This window comes from Helicoverpa armigera, chromosome 17 (assembly GCF_030705265.1).
Source record: "Helicoverpa armigera isolate CAAS_96S chromosome 17, ASM3070526v1, whole genome shotgun sequence".
Lineage (NCBI taxonomy): Eukaryota > Metazoa > Arthropoda > Insecta > Lepidoptera > Noctuidae > Helicoverpa > Helicoverpa armigera.
Window position 1 is genome coordinate 48903 of NC_087136.1, and position 27712 is coordinate 76614.

Consider the following 27712-nt stretch of genomic DNA (forward strand, 5'->3'; position numbering starts at 1 on the left):
GGACTCGACAGCTATCCGGGCTCCACCGACCACGATGTGTGATCCCGACGGCGGCGCGCGTCGGGGGCCATGAAACACCATGGCCTCCGACTTGTTGAGGGCCACCTCCAGGCCCAGGCGCCGGATGCGGTTCACCACCTGTGACACCGCAGCCGTGGCTATCAACGCTGCTTCCTGTGCGAGCTCCCCGGGCAGTGACAAGCGTGTCGTCCGCATAACACGTCAAGTCGGCGCCCGACGGAGTTCGCCTCTCAGCACCAATCGTAACCGATGTTCCACAGGAGCGGCCCCAGCACCGATCCCTGTGGAACACCGCACGTCATGAGGTGCCGACCGGCACCGTCATGTCCCCGATATGTGACGCATCTACCTTCTAGGTAGGCCCCTACTGTGCGACGGAGGTAGGGAGGCACGCGGTGATATCTCAGTGCCTCCCGAATACAGCTCCAGGGCAGGGTGTTGAACGCGTTGGAGATGTCTAAAGACACCGCCAACACCACCCCACCCGGGACACCGTCTCCTCCGCCAGGGCTCTCACGCGCATTATGGCGTCTACGGTGGAGCGCCCGCGACGAAAACCAAACTGGTTGTCGTCCAGGTCCGGCCCTCTCTGCACAAGTGGCTGACGAGGCGATCTGCGATGACACGCTCAAAGAGTTTGCCCGCCTCGTCGAGCAGCACTATGGGCCGGTACGCGGACGGCGAGTCCGCGGGCGCCCTCCTTCCTGAGCAGGACCAGCCTCCCTCCTTCCACACACTGGGAAACTGACCCTGCTCGAGACATGCCGTGAAGAGCCCTCTCAGCTGGGGCTCTAGCTCCTTCAGAGCCAGGACGAGAGCTCGGCCAGGAACTCCGTCGGGTCCGGGCGCCGTGTTCTTAGCCCGGAGCCGCGACACGGCCGCTCTCGTCTCTGCTTGCGTCACCTCGGGGACATCGGTGCTCTCCTCTTCGGGAGAGTCTGTGGCCGAGGGTGAAGCCATCGTCGGGGGAACGTGTCCCGCTCGCTCAGGGAAGAGCGCCAATACGACCGCCCCTAGCAGCTGGGGCTGCATGCTCTGCACCAGTGGAGGCGCCCATGCACGCAGCTTGCCCCGTACCCAACGGTAGGGGCGGAACCTAACCTAACCTAACCTAACCTAACCTAACCTAACCTAACCTAACCTAACCTAACCTAACCTAACCTAACCTAACCTAACCTAACCTAACCTAACCTAACCTAACCTAACCCGATAACTTTTTCAAAAGGAGACCGATTTTGATGCGGTTTTTTGCGTATAATAGCTACAACAGGCTTGTAAGCACGCGATAACCCTTCAAACGCGACATCGAAGCGGTGTGACCCGATTTTTTGACACCCCCACCCTTCTCGACCTGTAAAAAACACAAAATTAATTATTTATCAAAATTCTGACTAGATTTTTCATTGTAAAATTTTATTAAATACTTACCACTCCGACCTGTCTTCCTGACTGCATTTTGCACGATTTTGGGTAGGTTTGGACGTCGAAATTAAATATTTTCTATTAAAACACTAAATTTTACAGTTTTTCTAGCAAAATTTTCAAAATTTCTAGGAAAGCCTATTCTAGTTTCTGGACAGCTGGCTAGGGCTCGCCGAGACGCGTCTTTTGACGTATCGCACGTCCCTCTACGCCGTACCAAACGTCAAAAATTCGCGAAACATCCGTTTCCATACAAATAGTAGACGCCCGAAATCCACCTAAGGCCCTATATAAAACACTAGTACTCCTGATAACTTTTTCAAAGGAGACCGATTTTGATGCGGTTTTGCGTATAATAGCTACAACAGGCTTGTAAGCACGCGATAACCCTTCAAACGCGACATCGAAGCGGTGTGACCCGATTTTTGACACCCCACCCTTCTCGACCTGTAAAAACACAAAATTAATTATTTATCAAAATTCTGACTAGATTTTTCATTGTAAAATTTTATTAAATACTTACCACCGACCTGTCTTCCTGACTGCATTTTGCACGATTTTGGGTAGGTTTGGACGTCGAAATTAAATATTTTCTATTAAAAACACTAAATTTTACAGTTTTCTAGCAAAATTTTCAAAATTTCTAGGAAAGCCTATTCTAGTTTCTGGACAGCTGGCTAGGGCTCGCCGAGACGCGTCTTTTGACGTATCGCACGTCCCTCTACGCCGCACCAAACGTCAAAAAATTCGCGAAACATCCGTTTCCATACAAATAGTAGACGCCCGAAATCCACCTAAGGCCCTATAAAACACTAGTACTCCTGATAACTTTTTCAAAAGGAGACCGATTTTGATGCGGTTTTTTGCGTATAATAGCTACAACAGGCTTGTAAGCACGCGATAACCCTTCAAACGCGACATCGAAGCGGTGTGACCCGATTTTTTGACACCCCCACCCTTCTCGACCTGTAAAAAACACAAAATTAATTATTTATCAAAATTCTGACTAGATTTTTCATTGTAAAATTTTATTAAATACTTACCACTCCGACCTGTCTTCCTGACTGCATTTTGCACGATTTTGGTAGGTTTGGACGTCGAAATTAAATATTTTCTATTAAAAACACTAAATTTTACAGTTTTCTAGCAAAATTTTCAAAATTTCTAGGAAAGCCTATTCTAGTTTCTGGACAGCTGGCTAGGGCTCGCCGAGACGCGTCTTTTGACGTATCGCACGTCCCTCTACGCCGCACCAAACGTCAAAAAATTCGCGAAACATCCGTTTCCATACAAATAGTAGACGCCCGAAATCCACCTAAGGCCCTATAAAACACTAGTACTCCTGATAACTTTTTCAAAAGGAGACCGATTTTGATGCGGTTTTGCGTATAATAGCTACAACAGGCTTGTAAGCACGCGATAACCCTTCAAACGCGACATCGAAGCGGTGTGACCCGATTTTTGACACCCCACCCTTCTCGACCTGTAAAAACACAAAATTAATTATTTATCAAAATTCTGACTAGATTTTTCATTGTAAAATTTTATTAAATACTTACCACTCCGACCTGTCTTCCTGACTGCATTTTGCACGATTTTGGGTAGGTTTGGACGTCGAAATTAAATATTTTCTATTAAAAACACTAAATTTTACAGTTTTTCTAGCAAAATTTTCAAAATTTCTAGGAAAGCCTATTCTAGTTTCTGGACAGCTGGCTAGGGCTCGCCGAGACGCGTCTTTTGACGTATCGCACGTCCCTCTACGCCGCACCAAACGTCAAAAATTCGCGAAACATCCGTTTCCATACAAATAGTAGACGCCCGAAATCCACCTAAGGCCCTATAAAACACTAGTACTCCTGATAACTTTTTCAAAGGAGACCGATTTTGATGCGGTTTTGCGTATAATAGCTACAACAGGCTTGTAAGCACGCGATAACCCTTCAAACGCGACATCGAAGCGGTGTGACCCGATTTTTGACACCCCACCCTTCTCGACCTGTAAAACACAAAATTAATTATTTATCAAAATTCTGACTAGATTTTTTCATTGTAAAATTTTATTAAATACTTACCATCCGACCTGTCTTCCTGACTGCATTTTGCACGATTTTGGGTAGGTTTGGACGTCGAAATTAAATATTTTCTATTAAAAAACACTAAATTTTACAGTTTTTCTAGCAAAATTTTCAAAATTTCTAGGAAAGCCTATTCTAGTTTCTGGACAGCTGGCTAGGGCTCGCCGAGACGCGTCTTTTGACGTATCGCACGTCCCTCTACGCCGCACCAAACGTCAAAATGCCCCACCCACCCGCCCTTTAGTCGCAAGTAAGAGCGTGAAAAATTTACTATAGGAAAGGGAAGGACTTTGGGACAAATTTCTCGAAAAATATTTTTTGACGGATTTGGCATTCAAGCCATATTCCCTTTCGGAAAATACTAAATTTGGTGTAATCGGGGCTCCTAAACTCGAATAAATCGACTTTTTGTGCAGGTTTTAGGGCCAATCTAAGCAGGAAAAAGTTATCATTTATTTAGTGGCTCTCAACCTCACAAATTGACTGGGGACCAACCCCCTGACAAAATATTACTTAACGCCGTGCAACGAGTCTTTTGACCGCTGCACCTAGCTTTAGAATATATTTAAAAATTAAAGTTTGAAAAATATAGACCTGGTTTATTGCCACAATTATTATAATATATACTTTATGACTATTGCTGACGAATATTGATTTACATTATTACTTTCTTATATTTATTTGACCTATCCCCCCTTTACAGGGATTTAGTTCATTGTATTTACCCTTCCCCTGACCATGTTCGGCATGAGAACTCCAGTGGCGAAGAAGCTCAAGGCCAGAGTAGAGAGGTCGGAATCGGGAAGCTCAATAGTAGCTGAGGCAGGACCATCAGTTTGTCACAGTCCTGAAGAGCGGGAGGCTGAGATAGTCAGCGAGGCCCGCCCTCAGAAAACACCTTCACCTCAGCCAAAGTCCCCGAAACGATCTCCACCTAAGCTCAGGCCCAAAACAATCCTCCCACAAGAGTCACGGCCAGAGCAAACAATAATCCTGTCATCGCCACCTTCCCAAACAACACAGCCAACTCGGTACATGAACAGGATGACCGAAGCCAAAGCCTGCCTCTCAAAAGTAAAAATGCAGGTGGTGAGCTCTCGTAACTTAAAAAAGGAAATCGCCTATGAGATCACCAAGGCAGCCGAGAGACTCTACCACCTCGTCAAGGAGGCAGGGGCAGATAAGGAAACAAGTGCCGAGTTGGAAAACACAACGGAATCCATCCCACCTCAACAGACTCCTCGCCATGAATTTCCGACAGAGCTTGTGAATCAGCTCATGGATTCGCTCCAGAGCCACAACCGGGCCCTGGAGGACTGCAAACAGCACACGCAGGCTCTGTCGGAACAACTAAAGAGGCGCCACGCTACGGCTGGCCAGGGACCGACGTTCGCAGAGATCGCCGCAACCTCAAAAATACAATTCCGAGAGCCACTGCACTCGGTGATCGTGTCATCCACCAGCGATCAAGACACCGGTGAAGTGGTCATCGAGAAGCTGAGGACGGCGGTCGATGCAAAAAATGAGGGCACGAGGGTCGAACGGCTGAGGAAGGCAAGGGACCGGAAGGTAGTCGTGGGCTTTGGATCCCGGGAGGAAATGACGAGGGCGACGGAGAGGATCAAGAGAGCGGGTAACCTGATGGTGGAAGAAGTGAAGAACAAGGACCCGCTCATAATCATCAAGGACGTCCTCTCCTGTCACTCGGACGAGGAGGTCATCCAGGCAATAAAATGCCAAAATCACCACCTGATTGGGGACGTACCTGCAGAGGATGCTAGAATGGGCATCAAATACCGTCGCAGGACGAGAAATCCCCACACGTGCCACATCATTCTGCAGGTGTCCCCAGCGTTATGGCAGAGGCTGACATCGGCGGGAAGACTGCACATCGACCTGCAGAGGGTGCGTGTACTGGACCAGTCACCTCTGGTGCAGTGCACGCGCTGCCTGCGCTACGGTCATACTCGAAAGATGTGCACGGAAACAGCCGATGTCTGCATTCATTGCGGAGACCTCCACCTCCGAGCTGACTGCCCCTCCAGACAAGCAGCCGAACCTCCCAAATGCCGCAACTGCCTTCTGGCGAAAATGCCCAAAGTCGACCATAACGCCTTCGACAGCGAGTGCCCCGTCCGAATGAAGTGGGATGCACTATCCCGTCTGTCAGTAGCCTACTGCTAAGGTTGAGCCTACCGCACCTGGAATCAGCCAGCGAGCAAATCGACCCCGACCTGACCCAGAGTACTCGGTCATCCAGACAAACCTCCAGAGGAAAAACCTAGCCACACAAGAACTGCTCATTGAGGCTGGCGACAGGAAAGTTGCTCTGGCGTTGCTCCAGGAGCCGTATGTGGGCGGGATCCGGAAGATGCGAGACTACCACGGAGTGAGAATCTTCCAGAGCGCCGACCAAGGAGAAGGATATGTAAAGTCGGCAATAGCCGTCTTCAACCACGACCTAGACGTGCTGCAGTGTCCAGAACTTACCACCAACAACATCACGGTGGTAAGGATCCGTACTCGCGCCTGGGAGATTGCGGTGGTCTCATTCTACTTTGAACCGGACCAGCCCATAGAGCCATACTTGGAGCAACTAAGGCGGATCCGAGAGGAAATGGGTCACCTAAATATAATAGTCGGGGGCGATGCGAACGCAAAGAGCACCTGGTGGGGTAGCTCAATCATCGACAGCAGGGGGGAAGAAGTTGCTGGCAGCTTCGAGGACATGGGCTTGCAGGTACTCAACACCGGCAATACTCCGACCTTCGACACCATCAGAGGAGGAAAGCAGTTCACCAGCTTCGTTGACCTCACAGCCTGCTCGGAAGGACTCCTTGGTCTAATTGAGGACTGGAGAGTCGAGAGCGGCATCACGAGCTCGGACCACAACGGTATAGTTTTCAAAATTAAATTAGAAAAATCAAAAGGTATAAATATCAACAGGCAAACTAGAATATTCAACACCAAAAAAGCCAATTGGGGTCAATTTCGTGAGAAATTGGCCCAATTGGAAGAAGAACATCAAATCAATATTATAGAAATAAACAAAATCAATAACATAACATCTTTAGACCAGTTCATTCAAAATTATATTAATAACATCATTAAAACAAGTCGGGATACAATACCTAAAATTAAAAATTGTAGATTAGTCAACTTACCGTGGTGGTCAACCGAGCTCGTCGAGATGAAGAAAGAGGTCAACACCAGGAAACACCGCATACGTTGCGCTGCACCGATCCGGAGACAAAAGGTCGTTGATGAGTACCTGCAAGCAAAAGAAAAATATGAGCTAGAAGCCAAAAGGGCACAGGTGCAGAGTTGGAAGGGGTTCTGCGAGAAACAGGATAGGGAGGGCGTATGGGAGGGGATTTATAGGGTCATCGGTCGCACCGCTAGGAGATGTGAGGATGTGCCCCTGGTCAAGGACGGATTGCCACTGAGCCCAGAAAACTCCGCGCGGCTCCTGGCGGAGACCTTCTACCCCGTGGACTCAGAAGAGGGCGAAACCGAGGACCACCGCCGTACTCGTGAAGCTGCCGATCGTTCGAACGTGTGGTCGCATGATGAACACCATGACCCACCGTTCACGCTACAGGAACTTAAAAAGGCGGTGGATAGCTTCAACCCGAAAAAAGCTCCCGGGGCAGATGGTCTCACTGCCGATATCTGTGCTCAAGCCATCTTCCGCGATCCGGGGATCTTCCTCGCTCTGGCCAATAAATGTCTGGAGCAGGGACACTTCCCCGGAGCCTGGAAGGAGGCAACAGTGGTGATCCTCCGAAAACCAGGGAAGGACACCTACACCGCCCCGAAGTCTTACAGGCCCATCGGCCTATTACCTGTCCTGGGCAAAATCCTAGAAAAGTTGATGGTAGCTCGTCTCAAATGGCATCTAATCCCGCGGCTTAGTACTCGCCAGTTTGGCTTCATGCCACAAAAAAGCACCGAGGACTCCCTCTACACCATGATGCAACATATCAAGGAAAAGTTAAATGACAAAAAACTGATCACTGTTGTCTCTCTTGATATAGAGGGAGCCTTCGATAGCGCATGGTGGCCGGCCATCAGGACCAGACTGGCTGAGGAAAAGTGCCCGGTAAACATAAGAAGGATGATAGACAGCTACCTCAACGACAGGTGTGTCCGGGTCAGATATGCCGGAGCGGAATGCCGCAGGGACACAAACAAGGGGTGTGTGCAAGGGTCGATCGGAGGCCCTATCCTTTGGAATCTGGTGCTGGATCCCTTGCTCAAAGGTCTCGAACAGCGAGGCGACTACTGTCAGGCGTTCGCTGACGACGTCGTCCTCATTTTCAGCGGGGATACGGCACTCGAAATCCAGAGACGTGCCAATGCCGCCCTCGAGTATGTTCGGGGTGGGGCATCAGAAATAAGCTGAAATTTGCGCCACACAAACATGCGCCATGGTCGTAACCAGGAAGCTAAAGTACGATGTCCCCCTCCTGAGCATGGGCGGGGTCGCCATTGGCATGTCTCAAGAAATCAAGATACTGGGGCTAACCGTGGACCACAAGCTCACCTTCAACACGCACGTCGCAAATGTTTGTAAGAAGGCCATCAACATCTACAAACAATTGGCCAGAGCGGCAAAGGTGAGCTGGGGTCTACCCAGGTGATCCGCAGCATCTACACGGCGGCGGTGGAGCCGGTGATCCTTTACGCGGCCAGTGCCTGGGCGCCAGCAGCCAAGAAAGTCGGTGTGCAAAAGCACCTAAACTCGGTCCAGCGAGGGTTCGCTCAGAAGCTGTGTGGAGCCTACCGCACCGTCTCACTGCATTCGGCACTTGTGCTGGCGGGGTTGCTCCCGCTCGACCTTAGAATACAGGAAGCAGCCGCGCTGTACGAAATGAAAAAGGGAGTGACCTCGCTGGCTGGTCGTGAGGTGGAACGGGTGGTAGCGTTCGCAGATACGCCGCACCCGGCGAAACATACGGCCATGGGGTTCGTGAGTTTGGTAGACCAGTCACATGTGGAAACCCACAACAGCCAGGAGATACGGTTCTTCACAGACGGCAGCAAGATCGAGGGCAAGGTCGGCGCAGCACTCTCCCTTTGGGATAGAGAGGCCGAGATCAAGTCCTCGAAACTCAGTCTGCCGTCTTGCTGTACTGTCTACCAGGCAGAACTCCTGGCCATATGCGTAGCCACCAGGCAAATACTGCGGCGCCGGGAGGGCACTTTTGGCATATACAGCGACTCGAAAGCAGCCCTGCAAACGGTCACCAACCAGAGTGCCCTCCACGCCCTGGCAGTGGAAGCAAGGGCGAACCTCAGTGTGGCTTTATCCCAGGGCAAAGTTACATCCTTGTTCTGGGTAAAGGCACACGCTGGACTGGAGGGGAATGAGCGCGCCGACCACCTGGCCAAGGAAGCGGCTTTAAAGAACAAAACCAGGCCAGATTACGACCTCTGCCCGGTTTCATTCGTCAAGCGGCAGATCCGATTGGAGTCGCTGGGCGAATGGAATCGGAGATACGGAAACGGAGCGACAGCGGGGGTCACAAAGATCTTCTTGCCGGACGCTGCGGACGCGTACAGGATCGTCAGAAAAATTCTGCCACGTGGGGTAATAACACAAGTGCTGACGGGGCACGGCGGGTTCTCCGAATACTTGCACCGCTTCAAGTGTAAGGAGAACCCATCGTGCATCTGCGACCCCAGTGCGATCGAGTCTGTCCCCCATATCATCCTAGAATGCCCTATCTTCTCGCGAGAACGGTGGACACTGGAACAGGAGTTAGACATAGAGCTGAGCCTACAAAATATTTGCCACATAATGAATAAACGGAAGGTTCGAGAAAAATTTTTAGAGTATGCCGAAACAATTGCAAATAAAATCATACGTAGGAACAAAGAAGCCTGACCCATGCTTCCACCTTATTAGAAGTAATATGGCCTGGTAAGCATGGGGTACACAATAAGATCGCCAACTTATTACATATGCATTTATACACAAATATACTTTTTACATTATTATATGATTTTAAATTATTTATTTTATACAATTATACACAAATATTAACCATTTTATTTATACAACTATATACAAAAATTTATAATCTAATATATACAAATAATGAAACTATACTATAAACAACTATACACAAAACTGACAATGTATTATATACAAAACTGAGATGTTATTATGCATAAATACTGGGACTATATGATATCTACAGAATACACATGAACTAATTTATAAAGCTATATACAACTATGTAAATATATATCAATATTTATTATATATAAATATATATAAAATACGATCTAAGATTCCACGTATCACCAAATAAAAACCTAAGATAAAACATAAGACAAAAGACTTAACAGGTCCCTGATCACGTCAGGGGAACAAGGGAGGAGTGGGTTTTAGCCGGTAAGAGTCCGGCACTCCCTCAGGGTGTCCATGAGGATTTCCCACTCCTGCCAAAAAAAAAAACCTAACCTAACCTAACCTAACCTAACCTAACCTAACCTAACCTTTTTTTTTTTTTTTTTCTCGGGGAAATCCTCATGGACTTCCTCCGCCTGGGAGAGGCGGAGGTGTGCCGGACTCTTACCGGCTAAAACCCCTGTGTCCTCCTTACACGTGGGCGCGGGGCCGCGGGAATCAAATTCTTCCGCAGCCCCGCACTGGTGCTGGCCCGCCTTGCGGGCCTCGCCTCGGGCACGGGGGGGTGAGGTGTTAAACTCCCCCGTGCAACGCCTCAGAGGCGCGCGTCGACACCCGCGCGCGCCTCCGCCTCGGGTCCGTTGAATAGGGGCGGGGACTTCCCAAGTCCTTCGCCCCTGGACCCGTTCATGGGGGGCGGAAGAGGGCGTTGTCTGCCCTCCTCCGGCGCCCGGAGCGCCTGCTGCGGGCGGGATCGGCAGTTGAAATCTCCCTCTCCCGTTCCGCAGCTTCCTTCTGCGACATCACGTCCTCGCAGAAGGACACCACTGCGTCCCACGACTCTGCGCTGCCGACCATCTTCCGTACCACGGCCGGCAGCGACAGATCGCCTCCTACTTCATTTGTGAGGACACGGCGCTGCTCCTCCCAAGCAACACACTGAACGAACGTGTGTTGCGCCGTGTCCTCCGCCATGGACGCAGTGGTGGCACCGAGCGTCCGGCTCCTGCCTATGCGACACAGGTACTTGCCGAAGCAGCCGTGCCCCGACAGCACCTGCGTCACCCTGAACGACAGGGAGCCGTGCCTTCTCCCGAGCCAGTCGTCGAGCACTGGCCGGATCGCCTCGACGGTGGCGAGGCCGGCGGTAGGGCGCAGAAGCCTCTGCCGCCATTCCGCCACCAAGACCTGACGGAGCTCTGCTCGGCGCTGCGCTATCTGCCGCTGCACCGGCCTCGAGTCCCGTGCCCGCTCTTCCTCGCGCCACCGATACAGCGACGCGAGTACTTTAGCCTCTAGGTCCCAGGGCGGGGATCCGGCCAGGACGCAAGCCGCCTCGTAGGAAATCGTGCGATACCCGCGGACGACTCTGACGGCCATCGCCCTCTGCGGTCTGCGCAGAATGGCTAGAGTGCTGGCCGCCAGGTCCATCGCCCACAGGGGCCCCATATAGGGCCATGGACCGCACGATTCCCACGTACAACCGCCTACAGGCGGCGCTCGGCCCCCATGTTAGGAAGCAACGTTGACAGCGCGCCCGCTGCACCCATCAGCTTGGGCACCAGCCGCCGGAAGTGGGGCCGAATTCCCATCGGCTGTCGAGCACCAATCCCAGATACTTCATGGTGGACTCGACAGCTATCCGGGCTCCACCGACCACGATGTGTGATCCCGACGGCGGCGCGCGTCGGGGGCCATGAAACACCATGGCCTCCGACTTGTTGAGGGCCACCTCCAGGCCCAGGCGCCGGATGCGGTTCACCACCTGTGACACCGCAGCCGTGGCTATCAACGCTGCTTCCCTGTGCGAGCTCCCCCGGGCAGTGACAAGCGTGTCGTCCGCATAACACGTCAAGTCGGCGCCCGACGGGAGTTCGCCTCTCAGCACCAATCGTAACCGATGTTCCACAGGAGCGGCCCCAGCACCGATCCCTGTGGAACACCGCACGTCATGAGGTGCCGACCGGCACCGTCATGTCCCCGATATGTGACGCATCTACCTTCTAGGTAGGCCCCTACTGTGCGACGGAGGTAGGGAGGCACGCGGTGATATCTCAGTGCCTCCCGAATACAGCTCCAGGGCAGGGTGTTGAACGCGTTGGAGATGTCTAAAGACACCGCCAACACCACCCCACCCTGGGACACCGTCTCCTCCGCCAGGGCTCTCACGCGCATTATGGCGTCTACGGTGGAGCGCCCGCGACGAAAACCAAACTGGTTGTCGTCCAGGTCCGGCCTCTCTGCACAAGTGGCTGACGAGGCGATCTGCGATGACACGCTCAAAGAGTTTGCCCGCCTCGTCGAGCAGCACTATGGGCCGGTACGCGGACGGCGAGTCCGCGGGCGCCCTCCTTCCTGAGCAGGACCAGCCTCCCCTCCTTCCACACACTGGGAAACTGACCCTGCTCGAGACATGCCGTGAAGAGCCCTCTCAGCTGGGGCTCTAGCTCCTTCAGAGCCAGGACGAGAGCTCGGCCAGGAACTCCGTCGGGTCCGGGCGCCGTGTTCTTAGCCCGGAGCCGCGACACGGCCGCTTTCGTCTCTGCTTGCGTCACCTCGGGGACATCGGTGCTCTCTTCGGGAGAGTCTGTGGCCGAGGTGAAGCCATCGTCGGGGAACGTGTCCCGCTCGCTCAGGGAAGAGCGCCAATACGACCGCCCCTAGCAGCTGGGGCTGCATGCTCTGCACCAGTGGAGGCGCCCATGCACGCAGCTTGCCCCGTACCCAACGGTAGGGGCGGCCCCACGGATCCCGATCCAGGGACCCCAGCAGCTCCTCCCTGGCACGCGACTTAGAATCGCCGATGGCCAGCCACAGAGTCTCCTTGGACGCGCTGTACACCTCATACAGCGCGTCCTCCTCGGCGAAACCCGTCGACGTCGTCTCCGGTATCGTGTGTACTGGCGGCGAGCCGCAACGCACGCGATGCGCAACTGCGCAATCTCGGCGGTCCACCAGTACACCTGGCGCCTTGCGGACTGTTGGCGGACGCGGGGCATGGACGCGTCGCAGATCTGCGTCATCGCCCGCGAAACCGCAGCGCCACCGCTTCGACGTCGACGGGGCCGTCCGTCGCCGACTCCCAAATCCAGGACTGGACTAAGGCAGCTTCCTCGAGCAGTTCCTTGTCGATGCACTTAAGCGCCCAGCGCGGGCCGTCGTTGATCGGGGCTGTTGGATGGCGGCCGCTCGCGGTCTGGGCAGAGACGTCGAACCGGATATACCTGTGGTCCGACAGCGTCTCCACCTCCACGGCGACACGCCAGTCGCGGACTCGGCTGGCGACAGAGGGGCTAGCGAACGAGACGTCCACTATCGACCCGCCCGCTGCCGCACACGTGTATTCCGAGCCCCGATTCAGGACGACCAGACCGGTCGTCACCGCCCACTCTTCCAGCACCTCGCCCCGAGGGTCAGTGACCGGAGATCCCCACGCCGATGACTTGGCGTTGAGATCCCCGAGCACCAGAACGGGGCGAGGGTGATGGCGGCCTACGACGGCGCCCAACTCGACAAGGAAACCCTCGAAGTCGGCGAGACTCTTGTTGGGGGAGAAATACGCCCCCACAATGACGATGCCGCCCGAGACCGCAGCAACCCAGCCACGGCCCCGAGACGGGTCGGTCAGAGTCCCGCCAATAATGGCCACCAAACCGTCAGCGCACCCCAGCCAGTTGTCACGGGCGGGGATGAAGTACAGCTCGGCGACCACAGCCACGTCAATCGACCACTCTGCCATGCTCTGGAGGAGAAGATCCTGAGCTCTGGCACAGTGGTTGATGTTGCCCTGGAGGAAATGGAGGTGCCCTATTATTGACACTCCATTCCCTCGGCAACGGTCCTGGGCCGGGAGTCGGCCGCGGAGCTACTGGCCTGCGGGGGTGGCGAGGTTTCCCCGGCAGGCTTAGAGCTCCTCTTCTTTTTCTTGGCCTTGCTGGCAGGCGCGCCACAGGCCCCTCCGCCCACTTTGTGTCCCGCTGGCTTCCCCACAGCCGAACACAAGCAGCAGTTTGGCGCCGCGGAACACTGGGCCGCCTTGGCCGGGCTGACCGCAACGATAACAGAGGTCGCTGCGGTCAATCTCGGCGGTGCATTTTGCCCGGACGTGCCCCTTCTCCAGGCACCGGAAGCACCGCAAAGCCCGGGGCTGCAGGAGTTTCACCCTCGCTGCAACCCAGCCAACCAGCAATCTGCCACTATCGGCGATCTTTTTCGCCGACGCTACAGGGCACCGAACCCAGACTACGCCGAGTCCGGTAGCGTCAACGCGTATGTCGCCGGCCCGCACCTTGTCCGGCGGACACTCTCCGCCACGAGCAACGGCCGCCGCCACCTCCTCAGAGGTCACGGAGTCGTCCAGGCCAGCAATCCGCACTTCTGCGGTTTTCATTGGCCTGGAGACCCGGACGTCCTCTGGGTTGAGGACCTCCTTCATTTTGGCGGCCAGAGCGTCCGCCTTCTCGACGCTGTCGCTCGCAGCACCAGCCACCTCAAACAGCCGCGCACCCGTGGCAGCCTGCCTGAGGGTGACGGACTGGAGGCCAAGATCTGCCAATTTTATCTTGGCCTTGGCCTCGGCAATCACCGACTGGTACGTAACGCCGCGCTCCGCAGCTCCGGGCTGGAGCGTTAGCGTAACAGCCTCAGAACGAGGCGCACGTATCGCCGGCGCATTGCGACCGCCGGTCTTTTTGGCAGTCCGTCGCGCAGGCCGCGCAACTGCGGCGCGCGCTGCTGCTGGTGCCGCGGCCTTTTTGGCGGCTTTGCGGGCCTTCTTGCGGCCCACGACTTTCGCCCAGGTCTCACCCTTGGACCCGGCAGTCGTGGGCTGAACACTCGACGGGGTTCCCTCCACGGGCTTTTCAACACCCTCCGCGGGCTTCCCCTTTTGAGGCGCAGGTCTCGGCGGCTCCTCCGTCCTCCGTTTGTCCGCCGCTAATGTCGGCCGGAGGATTGGCTCCTGCGGAAGGCGCCGAGAGATGGCCTCGATGCGAGCGTTCATCATGCTCCCGCACTGGAGCATGCAGAGCCGAACAATGCGCTCGACCTCATCGTCGGTGTGCGCGCTTGTCGGTCCCGGTGCGGGAGTGGGAGTCGCCATGGGCGGAGTGGCGACGGCGGCAGATTGTGGCTGCTGCTGCTCGCTCAGCGCAGCCACTTGCCGCCGGAGATCCTCCAGATCTCTTCGGAGGCGGCTGTTCTCCTCCTGCAACTTAGTGACCTCGTCTGAGGCCGTTCGGTTGAGGAGGTCTCCAACCGCCTCCTTGATGTCGGCGGCTGCCTCCTTGAGGGCGCGGGTGAATGTGCCCTTCAGGTTGCCGGACTGCGTGGCAACCTTCAGGACGACATCCACGCCGCCCAACACTTGTTGGCTTAACGCCACCGCCGACATCTCCCCTGAAGCCGCCAAAGCGGCACGTCGCTCGCGGGCGCGTCGGGCCATCTCTGTCACCTCATCGACCGCGACCGCCCTCCGCTGCTCTCTTTTGGCGGCGTTGAGCTCTGCTTTCGTGCTTCCTAGGGAAACACAGCTCACGCCGCCAGGGTCCTCGCTCCTGACCCCAACATCACTCTCTTCGCTGGCCGCCGGAGTAGCGGAGCGCAGAAACCGCCCCCGCGAATCCCTCGGCGGCCGCAAAGAGGCCCCCCCTCCTGTTGGTGCCGGTTTTCGGCCCCGCCGAGCTGTCGGCACTTTTGGGGCCGATAGGTCCTCCTCGCTTGAGGATAGGCCTATCGACCCATCTCGGTCCGAGACTTCATCGCGCGGACGCTTCCTCCAAAATCTGGAGGCAGTTCCGCGCGACTCCCCGTCGGACAGGACCACACTGCACGGTCTGCAGCCCCCCTGGCTCAAGACCGTGCCAAGATTGGTGCTTCCAGTAGCACTATCAGCAGCAGGGGCCTGGTCGCCTACCCCTGCGCGTCCGTCGGTCGCCAATTTCACACTCACAGGCCCGGATACCTGTGAGCGCCGGTTGTCAGCCGGGTCACATGACATAGAATCGGTGCTTCCAGTAGCCACATCCGCTACAGGGGCCTGGTCGCCTACCCCTGCGCGTCCTTCGGTAACCAATTTAACACTCGCAGGCCCGGATACCTGCGAGCGCCGGGCGTCAGCCGGATCGCAAGACAAGACACACTCTATATCTGACATTTCCATTTACGATATGGGTGGTACACCCATCGCTTCCCAAGGCGATGCGGCCACTTTTGGGAGGGTATTTAGTCCCCGAGGCCAGCGGATGCCTCCGGTGCAGGATACACCGCCCGCTGCTCGGTATCTACAACTAGGACACTAACCTAAGACTAAACCTAATATATTTTGTATTTTTGTTATTTTGTAATTTTAACTTACGGCTAACTTAAACTAACTTAACTCTTGGCACCGTGGCTCAGCACCTCGCCACGGATGCCCCAATACCGCAGGTTGAGGAGCAACCTGCGGCCTTCCACCTCGGTCACCACGACGAGCACGCCGCGGAGACCCGTAGACCGCGGACTGTACAACGGCCCGCGATCTACCCACCTCGCCTAGTCGTGCACTCTGCTGCTGCAGAGTGCAGATAGCCCTCGAGCGACTCCTCCGCTCCTGTCGAAATTAGCCACGGACAACAATCTCCTCTATCCCACCCCCCGCGAAGAGATTATTGTCCGTGCCCAGGGTGCACCGGCCCGGTGACTGCTCTTCCCTTAGGACGTGTCCACAGGGACCAGCAGCTGCCGAGCACACGGGGAGGTTTTCTGACAGGCACCCCAACCTAACCTAACCTAACCTAACCTAACCTAACCTAACCTAACCTAACCTAACCTAACCTAACCTAACCTAACCTAACATTGAGCAACCCAACGTAACAAAACCTAACTTTGAGTAACAAACCTAGTAAAACCTAGCATTGAGCAATCCAACACACTGAAACCTAGCATTAAGCAACCTAACGAATCGAAACTTAACTTTGAGTAACCTAACCTTTATTGGGGAACTTAAAGTTAGGTTCACTACGTTGGTTTGCTCAAAGGTAGCAATGGGATGTAACTAAAAAAAAAAAACAAAAATCTTGTCAACGTTACTTTCCTCAAAATTTAGGTTTCATTTTGTTGGGTTACCCAAAGTTTGGTTTTACTGGAATCTGCGGAACGGGAGAAGGAGATTTGACTCCCTTTCCCGGTCGCAGAAGGCGCACCGGGCGCAGGAGAAGGGCGGACAACGCTCTCTTCCACCCCCCATGAATGGGTTCAAGGGCGAGGGACTTGGAGAAGTTCCCGCCCCTACTCAGTGAACCCGAGGCGGTGGCACGCGCGTGTGTCAGCGCGTGCCCCTGAGGCGATGCACGGGGCAGGCGAACACCTCACTACCTACGTGCAAGAGACGAGGACCGTGCGAGGGCCAGCACTAGTGCGGGGCTGCGGAAGAATCTGGATTCCCGCGGCCCTGCGCACACGTGCAAGGAGGACACAAGGGGGTTTTAACCGGTAGGAGTCCGGCATACCCCTCCGCCTCTCCCCAGGCGGAGGAAGTCCATGAGGATTTCCCCCTCCCAAAAAAAAAAAGGTTAGGTTACTCAAAGTTAAGTTTCGATTCGTTAGGTTGCTTAATGCTAGGTTTCAGTGTGTTGGGTTGCTCAAAGGTAGTTTTTACCAGGTTTGTTACTCAAAGTTAGGTTTTGTTACGTTAGGTTGCTCAATGTCAGGTTTCGCTACGTTAGGTTGCTCAAAGTTATTTTTTACTATGTTGGGTTGCTCAAAGCTAGGTTTTACTAGGTTATGTTTCGTTTCGTTAGTTTGCTCAAAGTTAGGTTTCCATATGTTATGTTGCTTAAAGTTAGGTTTCGCTACGTTGGGTTGCTCAATGTTAGGTTTCTCTACGTTAGGCTGCTCAAAATTATTTTTTACTATGTTGGGTTGCTCAAAGCTAGGTTTTACTAGGTTAGGTTTCGCTTCGTTAGTTTGCTCAAAGTTAGGTTTCCATATGTTATGTTGCTTTAAGTTAGGTTTCGCTACGTTGGGTTGCTTAATGTTAGGTTTCGCTACGTTAGATTGCTCAAAACTGGGTTTCACTATTTTGGGTTGCTCAAAGCTAAGTTTCACTAGGTGAGGTTACCCAATGTTCGGTTTCGCTATGTTGGGTTGCTCAAAGCTAGGTTTCAATAGTTTAGGTTAGGTACTCAAAGTTCGATTTCGCTACGTTGGGTTGCTCAACGTTAGGTTCGTTTCGTTATGTTGCTCAAAGTTTGGTTCCATTATGTTGGGTTGCTGAAAGTTGGATTTTACAAAGTTAGGTTGTACAAAGTTAGGATATTGAAAATTTTTGTTGCACATAGATAGGTTACAGATATTTCGATTACAGAAAATATTGTTAGGATTTATGAGTTTTGGTTTCAGCGGCGTAGACTTCAGAAAATCTGGTTTTAGATTTCCTACTATTGTTGCTTAGAATGTTAGACTGCCGCAGGAATTTGAATGTTAATTAATTAAAAGTTATAATGGCTTACACCTGTCTTTTGAAAGCTTCAGTTTCATAAAACTTACATTTTATTATGAAAATTAATTTGAGATATAATTTAATTTGTGCTTCCTGCTTGTTTGGGCTTTCAGAGTGCGACTTTTACGCTTCATTTCCGGCAAGTTATTCGTATTCTGTATGAAGTTTTGTAACTTAATAAAAAAAACAGTTTTTAGACCATAACTCTAAAATTTTGTTCTATATTTATCTATAATTATATACCATTAGATAGCACTCGCCGAGACGCTTCTTTTGACACCATTTTTGTTTCGATATCTTTTATGAAACGTCAAAAAATGCCCCGCCCACCCACCCGGTGTGTACAGGGCAGGTAAACTTTGCCTCAAGGTCATTATTGTGATTACCGCGTTTTGAATGAAATTTGTCTCGAAATGGCTTGTAGTTGCCCGCCCAAACATCTTTTGTTCTAACGAAACCCTCATAGTCGTACCAGGGAGTGTCAATGTGTGTGTTTTGATATTAACTTTTCGATATGACGACCTGACAACAAGTACCTAAATATTGGTTTCATGTATGAAGTTGTTCAACAGTAAACATGTATAAAGAATAATTTTTATTTTATACCTACTTGTGTAGAAAACTTAGTTGATACTTTTTCCTATTCAAAAATATAGCAAATAAATAATTTGTTCGTTTCCCACAAAAGAGGGAAAGTCCTCATGGAGTGTCGTGTGTGAGTTTGCCGGACTCTTACCGGCTAAAAACCCACCCAGTGTTGCCTCCAACGAACATTTGTAACACGGGCACGGGCACGGGTATCGCCAAAGCAGTCTTCCGCACCCCCCGACAGATGTTGGCCCGGTTCCAGATATTCGACGGCGGGTCTCGTCACCCTGCGGCCACAGTAAACTCCGCTAAGAGAGGGGCGCGCAACATAACGCCACCGTCTCGAGGCCTGTTTCTGATCGGACGACAGACGCCCCTAGTCTGTCGCCCGCAGGCCTCCCCACACATCACATCCTCGCAAAATGAGATAAATATAATTCAAATTCAAATTCAAATTCAAATTCAAATTCAAATTCAAATTTATTTATTTTGCGAATATGGGTACATACATGTAGATCTTATTTTATTTTACAAAAAAAGAGCGTTGACCATATCCTACCAATATAAGGCTTGCAAAATTAAACTATTAAACAAAACAAAAAACAGGAAAAAGGGAAATCATATAGTTCTAATTATTAATCTAATTCTATAATAATTTATCTTCTAAAAATTCTCTTACGCTATAATACGCCTTTGACAATAACAATGTTTTAACTTTCCTCTTAAACATGTTGATCTGTGAGGTTTCGAGAACAGATCTTGGCAAATGGTTATAGATCCGAGGTGCCATGCAAAAGATACTTTTATTGAGTAGCGCTGTTTTGTTTTGTGGTAGACTTATATGACAATTATGCCTTTTACTTTTTAATTTACTAAAATAGTGCATATTTTTCTTAACAAACATTACAACTTCAAGTATGTATATACAGGGTAGTGTAAGGATTCTATATTTTATAAAAAATGGTTTGCAGCTGTCCGTCTGCGCTATTTTCGCTATGGCTCGCACACACTTTTTCTGAGCTCTGAATACATTTTCGTTATCGGTAGAATTACCCCAAAAAATAACACAATACCTTAAAAGAGATGCAACATAGCCATGATAAGCAGTAAGAAGGGTTGACATGCTGGCTGTTCGTCTAAGCATAAACAATGCATATGAATAAGTGTTCAGTTTGGTGCAGAGTGATTCAAGATGCTGTTTATAATTTAATGTATTATCAATGTTTAAGCCTAAAAATTTTGCGACATCAACCTCTTGAACCTTGTGGTTTTGGTAAATTATGTTCATACCTGATATTTTATTCAGTCTACTTCTGAATGTCATTAAATTAGTTTTGCTTAGATTAATGTGTAGATTATTTGATGTCAGCCAGTTTATAACATTCTTCAGAGTAGAGTTTATTTCGGTTTCCATATCAGATTTGTTACTTCCTGTAAAAAGTATTGTGCTATCATCAGCAAACAGAACCGTATTATGTTTAGTAACTTTGGGCAGGTCATTGACGTATATGATAAACAAAAGGGGACCTAGCACGCTTCCCTGTGGAACGCCTGATCTAACTGTTCTACATGATGAAGAGTGACTTATTACTCGTTTAGCAATCGGGCATATTCTACTTATCTGAGTTATTTGACTTCGATTACTTAAATAAGATTTAATCAGGTCATACATGTTTCCTCTCACACCATAAGCGTATAATTTTTTTAGCAGTATCTCATGGTCGACATAGTCAAACGCTTTTGTGAGATCCATGAATAGTGCACATGCTTGTTTAGATGTGTCCATGTTTGTTAATACAGTATTGAGAAAATTGTAAATTGCCATGTCGATCGTTTTCTTCTTACGAAAACCAATCTGCTCATTACAAAATAAATTTTTGCTCTCGAAATAATTATTAATTCTATCATAGATAACCTTTTCAAAAATTTTTGAGATGATAGGCACAAGAGCTATCGGGCGATAGCAGCTCATGTCATTCCTATCATTTTTCTTAAACAAAGGTTTTATTAGTGTCAGTTTAAGTTTTTCTGGGAAAATACCGGTCGTGATACTTAAGTTGATTATGTAACTAAGAATATAGGACAGTTTAATGGCAACATGTTTTATAATTTTTGTTGATATATCATCATACCCAGTACTGTTAGTATTTTTTAAACTCATAATAATTTTATAAATATCTTCTGGGACAGTTGGGCTAACAAACATAGAGTTTTTTTCGTACGGAATATCACATTTGGTTCGATCGTGTGAGATATAAAGATATATTTATTTTGCAAATATGGGTACCAAGTAAATGGTGTTATAAAATAAACAAGTTCTGCCATATTTTGCCATTCGGCGTGCAAACATTTACAAATTGTTGTTATTACAAACTAAGCAATTAAATATACAAATAAGTAGGTACTCGTGTTATGTAAAGCAATGTTTTAATTATTTTTTTTTTCTAGTTTTTAATTCCCTCCTAAAATATATTCCAATTATTACCATCATTTAATAAAAAATGAAACAATTTGATACGTTTAGTTTTCTACAGTTTTTTTCTGGCATATCTACAGATTATATACCTCTATGCAGCTATGCTAAGTATGGTGTGAGTGGCAACACTGCGGGACATTATGATATCGTGTCGCTTAATATTATGTCAGTTATGATTTATGTCAATGTCATTTCGGTCTTCATACTTACGGTTCAGACGCCAAGCAAGCGACCGACCAACCAAGCGTTATTTTCACAAGTTTTAGCGTGCGTGTGGTTTGTGTGGGATTTTCAAGAAAAGTACTTGTGTTATACAGTTAATAGGTTTATAGGTGTCTAGTTTGTTATTCGCTTTTAGGCGCAGAAAAATCAAATATGGAATTGGTACGTATTTACTGTTTCTGTCGTAATTGCGTATGTCAGAAACAGGACTCGTTGTACGTCCTGAAAATAGTTAACCTAATCTGTAAGAAGCAAATTGCAACCATTAAATCATTGTAGTACTTAAGTAAGCATAAGATTGGCCTTACTAGATATTATATCTGCCTAATGATGCCATCGTGTGTCCGAACTGTTCATGAGTTTATTTACAGGTCATTTGTGCGTACTTTTCACATTAAGAAGAAAATACTCATAAGGCAAGGATTGATATAGTGCCATGCAAAATGAAATGTCACTGAACATGTAGTTTAAATACTTGCATTATATTATAACTACTTAACCTATGTACGTGAATCTGAAATTACAGGGTTTAATTTGAACATTCTATATTGTGTTGATGCTTGAATCTAATAGAAGCTAGGGTGGACAGTAGGGGGAAGTTAACATTTCATTATAATCTAGCATGTTCTCATTATATAAGATTTTACCTGATCGGTTCACAAGTTGTGGCAGCATGTGCTTTCATTCTATTTAGTTGGTTTATGTCAAACCCACTGAGACAAATTTCAACATTCTGCAGTTATTAGTGCTACACATGTTCACTAGTCATTTCTCAAGTGATCAAATAAAACAGTCAGACCTTACTTGTGAATGCTACAATGCTGCCTTTTCTTGTTATTTGGTTGTTATTTGTAACAATTTTTCTTTTAAAACAATCCATTGTATGCCATGCATTTGTTTATTTAATCTATATGCTATGGACCAAGTGATAAAATGGGCAGTATACATAATGCCCGGTCATATGAGAGTGCAATTTGATAATAATTATTCAAATAATCAAATTGACCGTAAACATATTGCCGTGACGTTTTGGGCAAAGTAATACAAACATATTTATTTAGGAAACAAACATTCTGTTACACACTAATGATTACAAAAAAAAAATACAGACTTTGAGTTTCATAACGTAAATACTAATATTACAATAGAATGCAGGCACCTATTTAATTATTATTTTTTTATTGTTATGGCCATTTAACTTAAAATAAACTAAATAATTAACCACTTAAATAATCAGCTTCATGATTTGGATTAATTATGAAGGACTTCTGCCTCAAAAATCCCCTAGTTTTTGCATTCAAAAGTTAAGAAAAGTCATATTAAAAATATAACATAAAATATAATTCATTTTAAAACAAAAATTTTACAACATATCTTTGTTTTATAGAAATGACTTATTAAAATTGTTTGGACTTAATTAATAGGTTTCATGCTCTGGTTTTGATGAACCTCTTTTATAAGGTTCTGTACCCAAAGGGTAAAATGGGATCCTATTTCTAAGGGTCTGTACTTCACTGTCCATCCAACTGTCACCATGCTGTATCTCATGAACCATAATAGCGAGACAGCTGAACATTTTACAGATATGTATTTCTGTTGCTACTATTATAACAAATACTGAAAACTAGGATGTTATAAATACATATTTTAGGGGGTACAGAACCTCTTTGAATAGAATAGAATAGAATAATAGTTAATTTGCAACGGAATGTAGATACAATATAAATATAGATGTTACAAAAATGCAATTGGCGATCCTTATACATTCTAACTCAATTTAGGCATGCAAAATGATAATATTTTGTGATAATTTATAAATCAAAGTACTAAATGGTAATACCAATAATACATGCAATGCCTATAAAGAAGTTTCTAGAATGTTCATGATGTATGGAGAACTAATGAATACTCAGTTGTAGTATGAACAATTTGACATTAATTGATTAACCACACACAACATTAAAATACAACTACAAGAAAATGAACTAAGAAAAGATATAGGTACTATTCAAGCAATTGCAGTTGTAATATGTGACTGTATTCAACAAACTTATACCTGATAACTTATACGGGATAAACGCTAAGAAGAAGAAGATACCTATATTGTGTCAATACGTATATATTATATATTCGATCTGTTCATATGCTAATGCTGTAGAGTAGAAGTCATGTGATTATGATCGCTTTTGATCAGCATTTGTGGTTAACTCTAAACAGGACCGAATTTAACACGGACTAAGTCGCGGGCAGAAGCTAGTTACAAACAAAATTAAGTGACAGAGTATTTTTAATAAAAAAAATAGATACTAAGATACATTTAATATGAAGCATGGGTGAAAGACTTACTGTATTTTCGTAAGTTAAAATGTCTTGTAACTTATGGTGACTGTGAATGAGATCGGGAGTCTATTAGTATTCTTTGACTGCACTACGAAACTGCCAGTTGTTCAGATGTCTTTTTAGGGTTCCGTACCCAAAAGGTAAAACGGGACCCTATTGTTTTCGCTCCTCTGTCCGTCCGTCCGTCCATCTGTCTGTCACCAAGCTGTATCTCATGAACCGTTAGACTTAGAGAGCTGAAATTTTCACAAATTATGTACATATTTTTGTTGCCACTATAACAACAAATACTAAAGACTAGAATTAAATAAAAATTTTGGAGGCTCCCATACAAAAAACTGATTGTGTGAAAGTGATTTTTCTGTCCGTTTTATAAATAATGCATAGGACAAGGCATAGGCAAGGACATAACATACATGTGTATAAAAAAAAGTAAGAGCAAAGTAAAGCAGTTCAAAATTGAGTTTTTGACCTGTCTTTTGTTATGGTATACTACCTAAGGTAAATCCCGTGGTGTGACGTTGACGTTGTCTGTCGGGCCGCAAGTAATATATTTAGATGCTAAGTGGTGAAGTGGCACAGTTGCAGGGCGGCTCGCCGGCAGCGCTGCAGCCGCCGCTGCCGCCGGGCGCTATGGCGCCGCCGGCCGCGCCCGCCGGCCTGCCGCCGCAGCCGGCCCTGCCCGCCGGCCTGCCCGCCGGCCTGTCCGCCGGCCTGCCCGCCGGCTTGCCCGCCGGCCTGCCCGCCGCCAGCCTGCCCGGCGCCGTGCCCGGTGAGTGTCGCAGAGGTCGCCGCGGAAGGTGGCGCAGTCGAGGGCCGCAGGGCGGGAGTTCCGCCGCACCGGCTCGCCTCGCCGCCAAACATTCCTCACTTTCGTTCTCTCGTTTCGAAACCGTCCTCAGTGATCAGTGTTTCTGCTTTCTGTTTCAGGCTAGATATAAGTTAGGTTTTTGCTATACGCTTAGGCGTGCCGGTGACGCGGCGGCTGCGGCAGCGGCGCCGGCTGCTCCTCGCCGGTCTCACAATGTACCTACTTCATTATACCGCATTGTACCCCTTGTGCCCGGGCCGCGTGCCGCCGGCCGCCCGCGCCCGCGCCGCCGCCCGCGAGTGAGAGAGAGTGCGAGCGCGAGAGTCGCGGGCGGCGCCGCGGACGAGGGGCCGGCCGCCGGCACGTCGAGTGTCAGCGATGTGTGCGAGGCGTGTGTCTGCGTCCACTACTTGTTTGCCCATTGTACGCAATAGACACTGACTGATCGAAGTTCGCTTTCACAGGTGGTTTCCATTCGGCGCCGATCTACGACTTGCAGCAGGTCGGCGATGTGTTCACAGGTGAGTGCGGGCGGGCGGGCGCGGAGTCCGCCCGGGCCGGATGATGACGCTGGCGGTTGCAGGTCCGGGCGCGAAGTGCTCGACGCTGCCGGCCATCCTGGGCGGGTCGCTGCCGCGCGTGTCGGCGGAGCAGGCGGAGGCGGTGGCGCGGGCCAAGAAGTACGCGATGGAGCAGAGCATCAAGATGGTGCTGATGAAGCAGACGCTGGCGCACCAGCAGCAGCAGATGGCGTCGCAGCGGACGCAGGTGCAGCGCCAGCAGGCACTCGCACTCATGTGCAGGTACCCACACATGCACACCGCACACACGTGCACACACACGCGAACACTGTGATGACAGCGATACCGTTGAGGTTCCCGCCATGAGCAGGTCGAGCCTGTGATTCCTCAAGCTGAAAAGATCTGACTTATCGTATATTTAAGAAATATTCCACTGCTTGTTTTCACAGTATTAATGTGTTACGTTTTTCATCAGAGTATATGTGGGCTCCATATCATTTGAGTTGAAGGAGGACACGATTCGCCAAGCGTTCCTGCCGTTCGGGCCGATCAAGTCCATCAACATGTCGTGGGACCCGGTGACGCAGAAGCACAAGGGCTTCGCCTTCGTGGAGTACGAGATCCCCGAGGCCGCGCAGCTCAGCCTCGAGCAGATGAACGGCGTCATGCTGGGCGGCAGGTAACCCGTGTGCACACGCGCCGCCGCGTGTGTGTGTGCGGCCGCTGTATGTGTGTGTGTGCGCAGGAACATCAAGGTGGTGGGGCGGCCGTCCAACATGCCGCAGGCGCAGGCCGTCATCGACGAGATCCAGGAGGAGGCCAAGCAGTACAACCGCATCTACGTCGCCTCCATCCACCCCGAGCTCACCGAGGATGACATCAAGAAGTGCGTATACCTCTAAGATACTCTTCCGACACTGATGACAGTCGTGCACGTCAAACTTCCTCCATTTGCAGTCCGTTGAGTTAGACCGTGCCTCGCAGTCGCCTGTTTCGGGAGGGAAGCATTGAACACTAATATGTTGTGTGCGGTCGATACGAAGTTTAATAAGTTATTCACGAGTGTCGCAATGTGTCCTCTGTATATAGCGTGTTCGAGGCGTTCGGGCCCATCACGTACTGCAAGCTGGCGTACGGCGCCTCGGCACACAAGCACAAGGGCTACGGCTTCATCGAGTACGCCACGCTGGCGGCCGCGCTCGAGGCCATCGCCTCCATGAACCTGTTCGACCTCGGCGGCCAGTACCTCCGCGTCGGCCGAGCCATCACCCCGCCCAACGCGCTGGCCGGCCCGCCGCAGCCCTCCGCCATGCCCACCGCCGCCGCCGTCGCCGCCGCCGCCGCCACCGCCAAGATCCAGGCCATGGACGCCGTGGCCAGCAACGCCGTCGCGCTCGGCCTCACCACGCTCAACGCGCTCGGCCTCCCGCCGGCCGCCGCCCTGCCCTCGCTAGCCGCCGCCCTGCCCCTGCCCGCCGCGCTGCCCCTGCCGGCGCTGCCCCTGCCCGCGCTGGCGGCGCTGCCCGCGCTGCCGCTGCCGGCCGCGCTGCCGGCCGCCGCCGCTGCCGCCGCCGCGTGGTGCGCCGCCCGCCAGCGCGCGAGCCCGCCGCGCCGCCCGCCGACCCCGGCGCCGGCCAGCAGGCGGCGCTGCAGCGCAAGCTGCTCGACACCTCGCCCGACACGCTGCAGCAGCAGGAGTCGCTGTCCATCTCCGGCCAGTCGGCGCGGCACCTCGTCATGCAGGTGAGTGCGGCGCCAGTGCCGGCCCCGCCTGCACCGTGCCTCGCGCTGACTCGCGTGTTGTGCTTGCAGCGGCTGATGCGGCGGCGAGCGTCGCGCACGGTGCTGCTGTGCAACATGGTGTCGGCGGAGGAAGTGGACGAGGTGCTGCACCACGAGATCCAGGAGGAGTGCTCGAAGCACGGCCGCGTCGAGCGCCTCGTCATCTACAACGAGCGCCAGAGCGAGGACGACGACCCCGTGCACGCCGACGTCAAGATCTTCGTGCAGTTCGCCGAGCCGGACGGTGAGTGTGTGGCGGAGTGTGTGACGGTGTGTGGCGCTGTGTAGCGCAGTGGACTGTAGCGGCTTGTGTTGCAGAGGCGAGCGCGGCGGCGAGCGCGCTGCACGGGCGCTACTTCGGCGGCCGCACGGTGCGCGCGGCGCTGTACGACCAGGACCTGTTCGACCACGGCGACCTGTCGGGCTAGCCCCGCCCCGCCCGCCCGGCCCCGCCCCCGGCCCGCCAGGCCCCGCCCCCGGCCCCGCCCCTCCCGCGTCGGCGCCGAGCTCCCGACTCTCCTCGCTTAGGTTACTACGATCCGGATTCGGTTAAGTTTAAGTTCTGATGTGATAATACGAGTTTAAAATAAAGTATCGCTCGTTATTTAATTTGTACGATTATTTTTCTCTGATACAGCTACGACTGATTTTCTCATATTGTAACGTAAAACAAACGTAAAAATAAACGTTGTACTTTAATAATGATTAATGTACAACGTTTTTGCTAGCATATTTCGGAAGACACCATGATACAAAATAGGTCCTACCTCCAAGTCTAAAGCATCTTTGTTCGAATATACATGCCCGTGAGAAAACACTAAAAAGCATAAAAA

At 50.5% G+C, this 27712-nt stretch overlaps 2 protein-coding genes across 2 annotated transcripts; both read left to right on the plus strand.

Moving 5' to 3' along the window:
* The first annotated feature begins 7951 nt into the window (after positions 1–7951).
* Positions 7952–9411, plus strand: LOC126056274 (uncharacterized). Its single transcript, XM_064038955.1, has 2 exons — positions 7952–8089; positions 8131–9411. Exons 1-2 carry the CDS (start codon positions 7952–7954, stop codon positions 9409–9411), a joined length of 1419 nt encoding a protein of 472 aa, XP_063895025.1.
* An 11990-nt stretch (positions 9412–21401) lies between these two features.
* LOC135118012 (poly(U)-binding-splicing factor half pint) lies at positions 21402–27488 on the plus strand. Its single transcript, XM_064038807.1, is given in 11 exon segments — positions 21402–21587; positions 24348–24537; positions 25041–25097; positions 25160–25379; positions 25573–25776; positions 25843–25983; positions 26187–26636; positions 26638–26695; positions 26697–26840; positions 26910–27123; positions 27198–27488. Coding segments are annotated over 11 exon segments (1797 nt in total). The 5' UTR covers positions 21402–21578; the 3' UTR covers positions 27308–27488.
* The last annotated feature ends 224 nt before the right edge of the window (positions 27489–27712 follow it).